We start from the raw sequence: 13,503 nt of genomic DNA, 5'->3' as shown, positions 1-13,503 counted from the left end.
TTTTGCCTGCTAGGAGTACAACCAAGCTGGAAATCATATACCAGCCTTCAAAGAGAAGTGTAACAGGACACAGAAGTGGAAAAATTCTCTGAATGATTTTAAACAATTGCAATGAATGTAAACAAGCTTTTCCTGGTGAATGAAACTCGTGCTAACCATTGAATGCTGAGGTTGATGGGGCCCCCTTTGGTATTCTTTACTTCAGGTTAGATGCCTGGAACTCCTGTTTTTCTTCCCTTTCCTACACCTGTTGTTTCAAGTGAATTAAGGGAAGTAAACAACCACTTGTTGGTATTTGAATGCATTGCTTCAAAATTATCCCTTCTTCCCTCCCCAAAAGTATGTTCACAGAACAAGACTGGCAAGTGACTGTAAGAAAGCACTGAAAGCAGCAACTTAACTTTTAGATAACTGGTTTTTTTTAGTTATTGGTGTCTGCATGCAAAAATACTCAAGTTACTGATTGCAGTAAAGGGCAGTACTTCAGATACTCAATCTTCTGCATCAAGCTTTAAGCAGAACTCAGCTGGGTTTGGAGGAACCCCCAGCTGTCCCACACAGACCTTCACAGTGGTTTTATGTCTGTCTTTACCAGATGTGTTTAGAGGTGTTTGTTATGACAGTTCATTTATTTGCAGACAACACATTTGAGATGGAGCAATGTATTCACCATGAGATACTGTCATGGCAGTACTTCTCAAATATATTTCTCTGTATTTCTAAGTTAATAGGGGTGCCCAGTTGCTCTAGTAATAACCAGCTACTCCCAAGTGACATTGTAGAGACCTTTAATTGTGTGGCTATGAAATCATTGTTGTGGCTTGCTTTGAATTTAGTTCTGTATTTGAAGCATCAAGTAAAACTTGTGAAGACTAAGTGAGGTCTATTTATTTTTCTTGGGTTATCATTTATTAGCTAAATTATTTTTAAAAAGTGACTTCTGTGACAATAGTCTCTTAATTTTCTTGGAAATAATACAGGTTTATGGAGGAGCACAAAGCAATGACTCAGAAATTCACAACTGAGCAAGAGATTCTTCTCCAAAAGCTGAAAGAGAAACATGTGGATGAGCTGGAACTCCAAAGTCAGCAGTTAGAGGAGAAGCACAAACAGCAGATTTTGTCTTTGACAGCTGATTTGCAGGCAAAACACCAAGCTGAAATTGAGACACTTAAATCTACACTGGAAAGTAAACAGCAGATTCAGCTTGAAAGTTGTGTTGCTGAACTACAGGCAAAGCATCAGGCCCAAATCGATGAGCTGGAGATTAAACACTTATCAAATCTGGATTCCTTGGAATCTTCCTACCTATCTGAAATTCAGACTATAAGAGATGAACACTGTAGGGCTCTGGAGAAGCTACAGCTGCAGCACAGGGAGCAGCTCCAAGAACAGGATAAAATCCATCAGGCACAGCTGCTTCGGGAGATGGAGATACTGAAATTGAAGCATGCTGAAGAACTTCAGCTTTCCCAGAATAATTTGAAAATTGAGCTAGCTACTGCTAATATGGAAAAGCTTAAAACCATGGCTCTTGAAGCAGAAGAAGCTCATAAGGTGAGTGAGAAAGAAAACCTGGCATAGGAGATGAAATTTCATGACACATTGTGTGGGATCACCTTTTCCTTTGTTCCCAGGGGATATTTTCACAACCTCTTTGTGCCAGCACTGACACATTGTGTGGGGCCATATTATGAGCTGAAACAGGAAACCCCAGCTGAAAATTAAATCCATCTGTTGATTCCTGCCCCAAATGCTCTCTCTATTCAGTTTTCTGTATAATTTCTGAAAAAAGCACAAATGAAGTATATCTTTTATGTGTTTAAGATTGGAGGGTCTCCATTTGGTTGCTCAGACCTTCTCTCCCTGGTAGAGCTACTGTGTAATTCTTCAGAAAGTGATTAGACCAAAGTAAATGCAATTCTGAAGGTTAAACCACATCTCTAGGAATCTAAAGATCCTTCCAAATAAGGAAGGATTTACAAAACTTCTGCTAGATAAGAAAAATAAACCCATTGAAATGTTTTAGAGAGTATGTATATATATGTATGCTCATCCTTCATCAAACAATATTGCTCCTGTTTACTTCAAAAGCTTTGGTACATCAGGATATGTGCTTAACAAATGGCTTGCAAAGATAATTGTACTTCTTTTTTCCCCTCCCCTTTTTTTAATTACTGCTTACACAGGATGATCTGAACACAGCTCTTCGAAACCAGAGGCAGTTGCTGGAAGAAGAAAAACGTCTGGCTCTGGATCTGTTACGTGAGCAAGTGTTGCAGATGGAGGAAAGGCACAGGAAAGCACTCCAAGAGCTTCAGGATCTTCATGAGGCAGATATGAGGAAACATAAGGAACAGTACTCCAGGGAGCTGGAAGAAGAACTGGGGAAACTCAAAGCACAGCATGAACGTGAGCAAGAGGTCAGAATGCTGCTAATACCTAAACCCTGAACAATCCATGTTTATCAGAAAGTAAATTCAGTTTTGGTTAGATGGTTATGGAATTTTTTTTAATAGTGCTGACACTAAGAGGACACAATCTGACTTGTGCAGATGCAAGCAGCCACTGGTGTTATATTACACTCATATAGTAGGAAAAGTCACAAACAAAATGAGCTTTATCCAGCTATAACCACAGAACACATTAAGTTGAAATATTACTCACTTTTGCTTTTTCACTTACTAAATTGAAAATGTTATAATGTTCCAAATAACTCTTAAATCACTTTTAAAAGAATAGATTGCCAGGGGAGGAAGTTTCATTAGTTTCCTGGGAGGTTCTATAGGTGATTCAGTCTTCAAGCACATCATCCTAGAAACAGGATTTGTGTTCTGATGACTACAGTGACCCTTCTTAGAGAAAATAGTAGGGGAAAAAACCCTAGATGACCAAAAATCTCTCAAACCTTTCACTGCTGTATCCCAGGATAATTGCATTAAATTGAGATTTAAATGTTTAATGCTTGCTCCCATTTGAACAAGGGAAATCACATCTTAACAAAACATGCTCTCCCTGTGTTTCTCTCCCTCTCTTTCCTCTTTATTTTTTTGAATTTCTTTTAGAGAAGTGTCTGTTGGAAAGAGTAAGTCAGGAATACTTTGTTAGTCTGACCTGATGGTCTCATGAATACAGGAGATACTTGATACCTAATGCCTGGTTGCTTATCTATTTTTATCAACTGCTTTTTTTTCTATACTCAGCATGGTGATAGACAGCAGCCCTGTATGACCTTGAGGACTGTGAATGTACCTTTCAGAATTTGGTTTAGCTTGATGGGTTTGGTTTGGATTCATTTTTCCTTAATTCTAACACTGTGGCTAAAATATTTTATATTCCTTCCTTTTTTGCAGCTGTATGCTTCTGCATCAGCTTCTGAAGTAAAATCTGTGAGAACAGCTCTTCTGGCTCAATTTGAGGAGGTAAAATTGAAGCAGCAGCTTCAGTTCCAGGAGGAGATTGAGCTGTTGAAGTGTCAGTCAGAGTTGCTGCTGGAACAGCAGATTGCACAGCTGAAGGTAGGCTCTGGTAAAAATGCTCTTCTGAGTAAGCACTGGGAGTGTGTTTCACTGAAAAAAGAGCATTTGGTGTAAGATTTGTTCTTTAGCCTCTAAAATGGAGTCTGAGTGAGATCTCTCCCATGCTTCATAATGTTAGAACTAGAAAAACAGCATTGGAAATAAAGCAGTGTTCTGCAGTGAGCAGTTGTCTTACCTGAGGATTGTCTTCAAGTCCTGAACTGGATAGGAGGTGTCCTTCAGCCAAAACCAAAACAATCAGTGGAGCATGCTCTAAGCACCATTCCTTGTGTACATGTTCAGTTTGTCATTTGAGACTTCTTCTTCTTAGTGTCTGCAGAGACTGTGCCCTTCAGTCATCCCACATCTACTGCACCTACTGTGTCTTTGTGGCAAAATATTCAGGATTATCTAAGGTTTTACCAAGTGTGTGATGGCAGTGAACTCTGTGAGACAGCTTGTTGTTACATGTTACTCATGATAAATATTTTCAAGATGTTCCCTGCCTCTGGCCCTCTGTGTAGTCCTGATCAGTGTTTGACCTCTCTCTGGCTGGTGCAGCTGTCTTTTGAGACAGAGGGCACAAGTGTGTCCTGAAAAGCTGCTGCAGGTATATTTGGCACTGCTGTCCTCAGCTGAACCCCAGAAGCTGGGACTGGACTGAGGGTTACACAGAAACTCCAGAAATGATCCCTACTTTTTTCTCTTATGCTGCCTTAATTAGCATTTGCAGCACCAGAAATTTCACTTTCTCTTGAGACTTTTCCAGGGCTAATTCTCCTGCTGGTGCAGCTGTCTGTGGATTCAGCTGGGTTTTTTGCCCCATGGACTTGCTAACCAGACTGGCTGGATCTCCTTGCAGTGTCAGACTGAGCTGTGTTGTGGGCTGATACAGGTTTTTATAGCAAGCCTTTCCCTTCCCACTCCCCTGTGCTGCTTATGCAGTTCTCTTCATGCCAGCCTGTTCCCTTGGTTTGTTCCCTCTGCCTCCCTAGCAGATTTGAGGTGTTTAGAATTGCTGTCTGTGCTCTGACTTAACCCCTAAGTGTTTCTGAGAAGAACAAGCAGGCTGCTTCAGAGGTTTTGTCCACAGATGCCATGTTCTAGGTCAAAGAAGGTCATCCTACCCCTTTGTGTCAGCCCATTTTTACCTTCCTAACTGCCAGAGTATGGGGCAAAGACTGGCTCAGTCTTCTGCCAAGGATCCATGTCACCTTGGGTGACTGCAGGTCTTCTGCTCTCAAGTCTTATTTCTTCCCATGGGGAAAAGCTATTTTCTTGACTTGCCAGCCAATTCAAAAAAACAGTTGGCCATCACATTAGAGTGTATGGGTGTTCATAGATAAAATTGTGCCTCATCAGTGCTAAGTACAGAAGGACAGTCACTGCCCTGGCTCTGCTGGCTTCACTATTTTTGATTTGATCACAGTTTCAGCATAATTTTGTTGTTTGGAGGTGTTATGTAAGTTACTGCTTTTTATTCTGAGAGGCAAAATGTGTACTTCTAAAGCATACAGAAAAAATACAGGGGATGTTTGAGGTTTTATTTGGAGGATGGTGGTGGTGTTTGGGCATTTTTTTCTTCTCTCAGTAAATCCAAGTATATGTGATTTATGCAGGAAGAATTTGAAGCTGAAAAAAAGTCATCACTACATGACAAGGAGCAGATGTTGATTCAGGAGAGGGAGAAGGCACAGGCTGCTCACCAAAAGGAACAAGAAATGTTATCAGCCCAGCTGCAGGAAAGTGAAGCAATAATTAACCAGGTGTGGAGAGAATACTTTAAACCTAGCTTTTAAATGTGCTTTTGGGGCTATATTTTAGCACAGGGCTCTCTGCCTCAATGTTTGTAGAGAGACTGAAGGTATAATTCTTGTGATATGTTAGACTAGGGGCAAACAGAGTAACACTAAGAATTTCCTGACTGGGAATGCCTTACTCTTTCAAGCTCTTCTTGTAGGACTTGATGAGGATTGAAAATGTTGGCATGGGAGCAGAATGCTTGTCTGTCTTGGCAGTTTTCTCCCAAATAGAAATTTTGACTTATTTGCTAGTTTACTGATGAGACAGAGTTTCTGACAATGGCAGTCATTTGTTTGGCAGCAAAATCTGGAGGTGGGGGTAGGTATACACATACAAATATGTATTTTTATTTATATTTAATCATATGTTTTAATCTGGTATAGGTGTCACCTGAAAAAATAAATGTAAGGAGAGAAATAATTTTTCTAGGAACTCGTTTTCAAGTAGAGTTTATAAAGCAAAGTTTAGGTGAAATTGTTGACTTTGTTGTGTTTTCACTGTACTTCCACAGCTGGAAAAGAAAGTGGCCTCCTTAAAGCATGAAATAGGGGAGACCAACTCTGAACTGCAGACACTCCTTCAGTGGCAGGGCAGGGAAAACCAAGAAGAAGCAAATTTGGTGGCCTTGCTGAGGTCTGATATTGAGCACTCCAAGGAGGAAAGGTTTGTTCAGCTTTGGTTACATAATGCTTAGTGCTTTTCTATTTGCTTGTTTTCTCACTTCTCTTAAAGAAATCAATAACTAGGCAAAATGAAGCCAGCTCAAAATAGTAGTGTTGAAGGATTATGTGTTGTTTTTATTTGTAAATTATTTTGAGGTTTTTTCAGTTATCAACCTATTCTGACATTAAGAGCAAGTTGGGTTTTTTCCTTGCTCATTTTTGATGCCAGCAGGGGGTTTATTTACAGACATGAACAGGATGGGGCTGCTATGGAAAGAGCCTTGAGCTGTTGATTTTTTTCAGCATCAGTCTCATTACATAGTTATATCAATGGAAAGATGCTAACAGCTCACAATCCAGGCAGCAGGCCAGAAAACTTCATGTTACAGCATACTTTATAAGCTTCTAGACCAATCACATGAAGCCAAAGCATATTGACAGTAGTTCTATCTAATCACCATAAGCACACGTAGCTTTGGTTAAAACAATGCTTGCTTATTCCAAATACAATACCCCAAAAGCCTGCCTTTTACAGCTTTCCTAAAACCCTCTAATTTTATAGATTCACACATTTTTTCTTTCAGCATGATGAAGATTTGGGTGTTTTGGAGTTTCTACTGTCTCTAATCTTGGAAAAATCTAAAATAATGGTGAGAGGTTCTGTGACCAAGAGGCTTTCAGATGGAGTGGATTGGTTTGACATGTCATGGGGTTTAGAGAAGCTGTCATATTGAATAAGCTTCAAGAATTCCCTTTCTCATCTTTCAGAAACTGGCTTAGTGTTAATCTTAAAACTAAAATATTTTCCTTAATAGAAACAGAGTTTTTGTTGTCAGGTCTACCAAAACACCCTCTAGTTATTTTGATGTCACTGATACTGTAGTAGTAGACTCCTTGTTCCTCATACTGTAGTAGTGTCTTCCTTGTTGGTGCTTCCACGGGTATGGAAGGCTGAGGTGCTTGTGACTGTAGTGTGATCTGCCTGTGCAGATGACCAAGGTGTTTTGTTGTGATTTTAGCTTTTATATTTTTCGGATTCTATACTGCTTTTATGTGTAATTCTGAGCTTCATATTAGGGGATGGTGAGCTCCCTTCACAGAGTAGGGAGAAAAAACAATTCCTTCTCTAGCTGGGGACCAAGGACAAATGATCCAAATCTCAGGCCCAAGAGCATAAACAACATGGGCTGAGGAGAGAAAAACAAGCAGATGGGCTAAAGCTGTAACTGGACAATTAACTCCAATATTCAAATGGACCAGAAATTATAAAAGTGAGAGACCCTGTGACCAGGTGTCCATTTTGTGACCATTTTGGTTCATCTTGGGTGCAGCCCTGGCTGGGCTCTTGTGCTGCCCAAGGTGGATCCATTGAGGCTTTTTAATAAATCCCTGCTTTATTCTTTAACTCTGTCTGGCCTCTGTTCCAGGTCAGCCTCCACAAGGCATCAGCTGTGCCAACTCTTTTAAAATGACCTGTTTTTTATGAGTCATCTGAGTGATCTTCACTGATAACTGCCCAACTGTGGCAGATGCCCATTTTAGACTGTCAGGTTTACAGTAGGTTCCAAGTGTCTTTCAAATCAAGTGTGTGCAATTTTTCAGATGTTCAATATGTTTGTGTTCTAGGGAAAAACTGCGTGACTCTTATCAGCACGTTTTGAAACTGCTTATGGAAGTGGTGAAGGCCACAGTAGTTATTGAGGACCTCATTTGTAGCAAGATTGGTCTTTGCCTTGATGACAGTCTGGCTTCTGGAGATTCTAAAGAAGCTCAGAGTATTATGGAAGAAATGGGATTCATGCAGTATTTCAAAGCCAAAGAAAACCATCACCTAGAAAAAGGTGAGTACTAATCAGCAAAACTGGATGTAGTCAATTCGTGTTCTTGAAAACTGCCTTTTCAGATCCTTTAGTTTGGATGAGGATCAGAAAGAGAATATTTGCAATGTTTGTGTCTTTCAAAGCTGGTCCACACTGAAGATAGTGTCTACCAGCATTCTCTCAGTTTAATTCTTTTAATAGTGCAACTCCTACAATGTTGTTAGAAAAGCTTGGATAGATCATGGGGCAGGAAAGATGGACTTGGTGAATGCAGAGTTCCAGGTCCTGATGTATAGCACAAGATTGCCAAACCTTGTGAAAAACCCTCATGATTTTTCAACATTGAATTGTTGATGGGTCCAAGTTTCTTGTGGTGCATGTCCAGGTCCATGTCACTGCCTGATGTCAGTCATCTGTGTGACCAGTTTTGTGGCTAGCTGTCACTTTTCTGTGTTTTCCAATAGCTTCCTTGTTTGCAGTAGAGGAGCTGCTTGATGAAACTCTGACAGAAGACAACCAGCTGTCTCCAGGGACTGATGAGGTGTCTGAGTTGAGCCAATACTTATGTGAAAGTGTTTTTGCAAAGCCAGAATTGGCCTGTGAAAGTGAAGAAGCGATACTGAAAATTTGTCATCGTTTGCGCACTGCAGTGGAGAGACTTCTGGAACTGGTTACAGAGTCAACTAAACAAGTAAAGCTTTTCATCTGTACAGAGTCAACCTGGTCTGATGGAAGATGTCCCTGCTCATGGCAGGGGTTTGGAACTAGCTGGTCTTGAAAGGTCCCTTTCAAACCAAACCATTCCGTGATTTTTTGTGTAACACTAGAAATGTGAAATCAGTTTTAAGGCTGTGTATTTAACCTTTTAACAGATCCTGTGGGAAGGCAATAAATTGGTCACCTGAAGTAGATTTAAACTAGGATTTTAAATTCTTTTGGAAACTTCAGGAGACAAGGAGTTGTTTTGAGGATGTTTTATCACACTTCACACTGATGCCTTTTCAACACTGATAAGTGGGTTCAGGAAAACTCAGTCCAATAGTCCAATGTCAAAATGCTTTGGGAATATGTAGATAGCAGCAAACAAATGTTCTTGTAATTATATGCTGCTTTAATTGTGACAGAAGGAGATGCACTTAGTATCATAGAAGAACTTGAGTGTTTCCATACTGAGTTTTACAGTGTCTAGACTGCACATCTGGGGTAGTTTCACAAGCACTGTATACATCTGAGGATTTCATTTAGTGTGACAATCATTAGTTTGTTGGATAAGGAAGTCCCTAATGGAAGAGATGATGGGAAGGGGAAAAACATGTCTGAAATTGATCTACTCATTGGGTATTTTGTCAAACCCAGAGATATGTGTCTATGTGAAATGTATATTCACCATCTTCAGTCGTTCTTAGAATGAGGTGCATGAATTTACTTTTAGGTACTGATGATGCTTCCACTGAGACATAGCTAACTTGTGGTTAAAGCACTTGCCCAAGCCGTGGCAGATCTGGGTTCTAGGTGACACTCATCACCTGTGATCCAGCATACTTTGCTTGCTGGGGGTGTTCCTTGGAAACCTGATCATGTATGGACTTCACTGTCTATTAGACATGACTGAATCTCTTAAAGAATTTAAGTGTAAGGATACTTTGAGTTTCAAGTGGCTCAGGAAGTGTCAAGCTAAGCAGTTTAGCCAATAGGGAGGTGTTTCTTTTTTGTGCACGGTGAAGACACTTAGGTTCCTAAGCAAGGCTTGTGGCAGAAATACTGGTATGCAAGCACAGGGATTCACCCAAGTGTCCAGAGGTTTTGGGCAAAGTCAGCTTAGTACTAAAATGAAAGTTCAAAACTTGTACCTTAATGCATAAATGTTACTAAATATTTGAGGTTTTTGTTGAAATGTCTTTGGTACTATTACCTTGCATGTGCATCTGAGGTCTGATGGTGGGGCAATTATTCACTTGCAGCTGGAGAAGATGCATGAAAACCATGCCCAGTTTGAGGAGGAGTTCAGCCGCCGCAATCGGGAGACGGCGCAGGTGGTGAGTCAGCACCAGGAGCTGATGGAGTGCCTCAGTGAGGAGAGTGAGGCCAAGAACCAGCTGGCACTAGAGCTCCATAAGGCAGAGGGTAAGAGATGGATTGCAGTGTCATTTGCTCACAGCTTGTTCTTCCCAACATTTGTAATGTGCTTTCTGTTTCCTGGATTTCTTGGGCTCTAAATCTAATATTTGATCTTACTTTCTGGAGGTTGTTTCTTGAAACATGAGCTCTTAGCAGAGGATATGTTGTAAGCTCATCCCAAGCCATCAAAGCTTCATGTTCCACCTTTGAATCCTACAGATGTGGAGACACTTTGATGTGTCAGCCTCATAAAATCTTGATAATCTTAGAATATATTAACTAGTACATTTTATTCCTTAAGATATTCAAAAGCCTAGCTACAGTATAAACATAAATCATCTTTTACTACTTCCTTTTTATGTCACCTTCCATTGTTTGGCAAAAATTGGTTTTTTACTGCTTCTTCCCAGTGGATGAGTTTGTCTATGGCTTTATTTGCATTCTGATTTGGCTTCCAGGCATTATTGAAGGCTACGTTGCAGAAAAAGCTGCGTTGGAAGAGGCCTTAAACCTGAAAGAGGAATCTGAGCGTCGTCTTGTTGTGGAGCTGGAGAACATGAGGGAACGCTTCCAGGAGCTCACCCAGGAGCAGGCAATTCTTGGTGAGTAGAGAGTACAGCATGATTAGCTCACAGCAAAGTTGTCTGCAGTCAGGGCACGTTGCAGTGTCCTCCTGTCATGGATCAGAGGACCTGGTGAGCAGCTCAGACTGGTACACAGGTGAGGGGGTCTTCCTGTAAAGGCAGAAAGCTCTACAGACATGGATCAAGCTCTTCAGGAGCTTTGGAGCACGATAAAGATGAAATACCTAAAGGCTGGCACTCTGTGTCCCCTGCACTTCTCTGTGTCCCCTTGCACTTCTCTGTGTCCCCTTGCACTTCTCTGTGTCCCCTTGCACTTCTCTGTGTTCCATTTGTGGTTTTGGTGGTCTAGAAGATGAAATGGATCACAATGCCCTCCCTATTCATCTTGTCCACATGTCTGTGTTTTGATTTCTAGGAGCACCTGTTGCTAATGTAGCACAAAAAGAAGGTTCAGGTTTGTAATGACAAGTGTGGATTTTTTTTTCTTGCTGTGTTGCTGTAACACTGAGTGAATGAATTGATAACTTTTGTTTTAACAATGAGGAATAGTACTTAATAATTAGGCCTAACAGGTTACTGGGTTTATAAGTAACTTGACCATAAAAAGCTATGACTTCTGTGATGGAAAATTAGGAATATTCCATTCAATAATGACTATTTGAAGTGACAAAGATGTTTTGCTGCCATCAGGCTTAAAGTGCATTGTGCCATTGTCTTTGTTTTTGCCAACTTTGTTTTTTTTGAGGGGATGGAGTGGGTTGCAAGCTGGCTGTGAGCTTCTAGTGATACGAAGTCAGCTGTCCAAATGAGTAAATGAAGTTAAAGAAGGGAGGGGAAAAAGAATAATATTTGAGGTGACATGAAACTGAGCTAAAAAAAGTACAGCAAGAACTGAAGGACATCTAAGGGAGATGAGAGATATGTAACTGAATGGATTGATAGGTCAGAAAAAGTAAAAGCAGAATGGTAGGGAAGGCTAGTAAAGAAATGAAAGAAGAAAGCAGAAATAAGCAGGAAGGATCCTTAGAGTTATACACTAATTTTGGAAGTGAAGTGCTGTAGTCAAATTTGTAGATGCCAAATTGAAAGAGAAATTTTTGTTCCTCCTGAAGTTTGCATACTTAACTCCTGAGTGGCTAACACTTAAATCTGATAAATTCATAGCTGACGTGATTATTTTGTGTTCTACTCAAAATATAATTCTCCTATTGTTTTTTAGATTCATTTTATTTATACCCATATATATATATTCATAGATTCTTGTGTATATACTGTATCTTGTGTTTGGACTTTTTCTTTTCCCCTAAGAGTATGAACTGAGTAAACCAAATCACTCAGGTGAACAAAAAGTTATGTAGGTAAATTCCTGTTAGAGTCAAAAAGCTGCACTGAACTTTCTTAGCCATTACTGTATCTTTATTCCTTCTGTCCACTCAGATCTCCCTCAAACACTATTTTTAATTTAACCTATTTTTGGTATCCACCTCACTGTCCTGCAATTTGCTGCTGCCCTCTGTAGAACAGAGTTGGTTATGGTGTATTTTGGGATTGACATTCTCCCAGGAGCTGCAGCCCAGCCCTTGCCAGCAGCTCCTTAGAACTTGAACTGTTACTTTTGCTGCAAGGGCCAAGTCCTGAAATCCATCCCCTTTCCCCCACCCAAGCCATCTGTAGTACTTTTCCTCAGGTTTGGAATTGTTTGTAGTATGTGGAAAACATGATAAATATCAATCATATTGCTTGGAGCTGATTGACATGGGCTTATTCCTTGAAAAGCTGACATCTCCTGGTTTTCATGTGGAGTACTAATGTGAGTAGAATGGCCTTGCTAATTCAAACTCTTTTGGAATGGAGCTTGGCATTTGCTAATGATCTGGGGAGTGGGAAGGAGTGTGCTGGGGCCTTTTCCAAGGGGAGTTGCATGATGTGCAGTAGCATTAATGAAATAGGTTTGTCTCTACAAAGCAACAAATCTGTGAGCTGACGATCTCTTGGTGTGTTGCTTGAAATCCTATTTATACACTTGGGGAACATGTGCTTCAAAAAAGATTTTTAAAATTTGCCAGTAAGATTGAGTTTATAGGTTGCCAAAATTTGATACTTGCTTTCTATGAAATACTGCTGATTCCAGGTAAAATCTACTTGCCTAATTATTTTTTTTCAATTAATTTACATTTCTGTCTAAGGATGTGACTGAGTGTGTAGGTCAGTGTTACCTAATCATTATTTTGTTCCTCATAAAGCACTAGTGTTCCTCTGGAAGCTAAAAAGAAGCCATCAATGTTTCTTTCAAGGATATAGCAGGCAAAATTCTTGTGCTTGTTTTCCCAAATACCAGTTCTTTTCTTCAGGATCAATCTGAATTCATGAATCCATGACCTTCCTTTGGGTGTCCAAATATCTCTATCATCATAAATATCTCTAGCACCTGACCTTGCCCTCCTCTCTGCACCATGTGTTAGTAAATACACTAGAGTGCTATTTTATTCACATTATTCCCATCTCCTGCTTGGCAAAAGTGATTCTCTGTCATGCACCTCTGGCTGGGATTGGATGCCCTAGTAGAATTCAGATATTGTTGGGTTTTGTGGGTTTTTTCTGTTGCATTATGTGGTACAGATAATAGATGGTATGTGCAATTCAGCTCCAAGGGGACTGGGAGAGTAATTAGGACAGAGTCTTCACTTCATGCATTCTGCCAGAGCCTGAGTTACATCCACAACCAAATGAACTTGTCATTATTTAAAAATAAAATAAAAAGTAGGGAGTGTGTCCCAGTGATTGCACTGTGGTTATTACATAGTCTATAATTAGTGCTTGGAGTGAAATGTAGTTGGAGTGTAACTGTAACCCACAACAGGGTTGTTGTGGAGCTCAAGAGCTCATGTAGTCCATGTTTTTGTCCCAGACTTTCCTTGTTGCTCTTTGTCTGGCTTATTTTGATTTCCAGAGCCAATGAATGCACAGACTCTTCACATTGTTTTCCATTATCCTCACT

General features: G+C 40.2%; 1 protein-coding gene across 2 annotated transcripts in view; it reads left to right on the top strand.

Moving 5' to 3' along the window:
- Positions 1-13,503, top strand: part of PCNT (pericentrin) — a 70,357-nt gene that overhangs the window by 25,903 nt on the left and 30,951 nt on the right. For both annotated transcript variants that reach the window (XM_066553259.1, XM_066553258.1), the window contains exons 21-29: positions 981-1,557; positions 2,190-2,423; positions 3,354-3,518; positions 5,138-5,284; positions 5,833-5,984; positions 7,610-7,824; positions 8,268-8,494; positions 9,765-9,927; positions 10,380-10,523. In XM_066553259.1, coding sequence (XP_066409356.1) covers positions 981-1,557; positions 2,190-2,423; positions 3,354-3,518; positions 5,138-5,284; positions 5,833-5,984; positions 7,610-7,824; positions 8,268-8,494; positions 9,765-9,927; positions 10,380-10,523 — 2,024 coding nt within the window. The remainder of the gene's footprint in view (positions 1-980; positions 1,558-2,189; positions 2,424-3,353; positions 3,519-5,137; positions 5,285-5,832; positions 5,985-7,609; positions 7,825-8,267; positions 8,495-9,764; positions 9,928-10,379; positions 10,524-13,503) is intronic.

This window comes from Molothrus aeneus, chromosome 7 (genome assembly GCF_037042795.1).
Source record: "Molothrus aeneus isolate 106 chromosome 7, BPBGC_Maene_1.0, whole genome shotgun sequence".
NCBI lineage: Eukaryota > Metazoa > Chordata > Aves > Passeriformes > Icteridae > Molothrus > Molothrus aeneus.
This window is presented reverse-complemented; position numbering and strand designations above follow the sequence as displayed.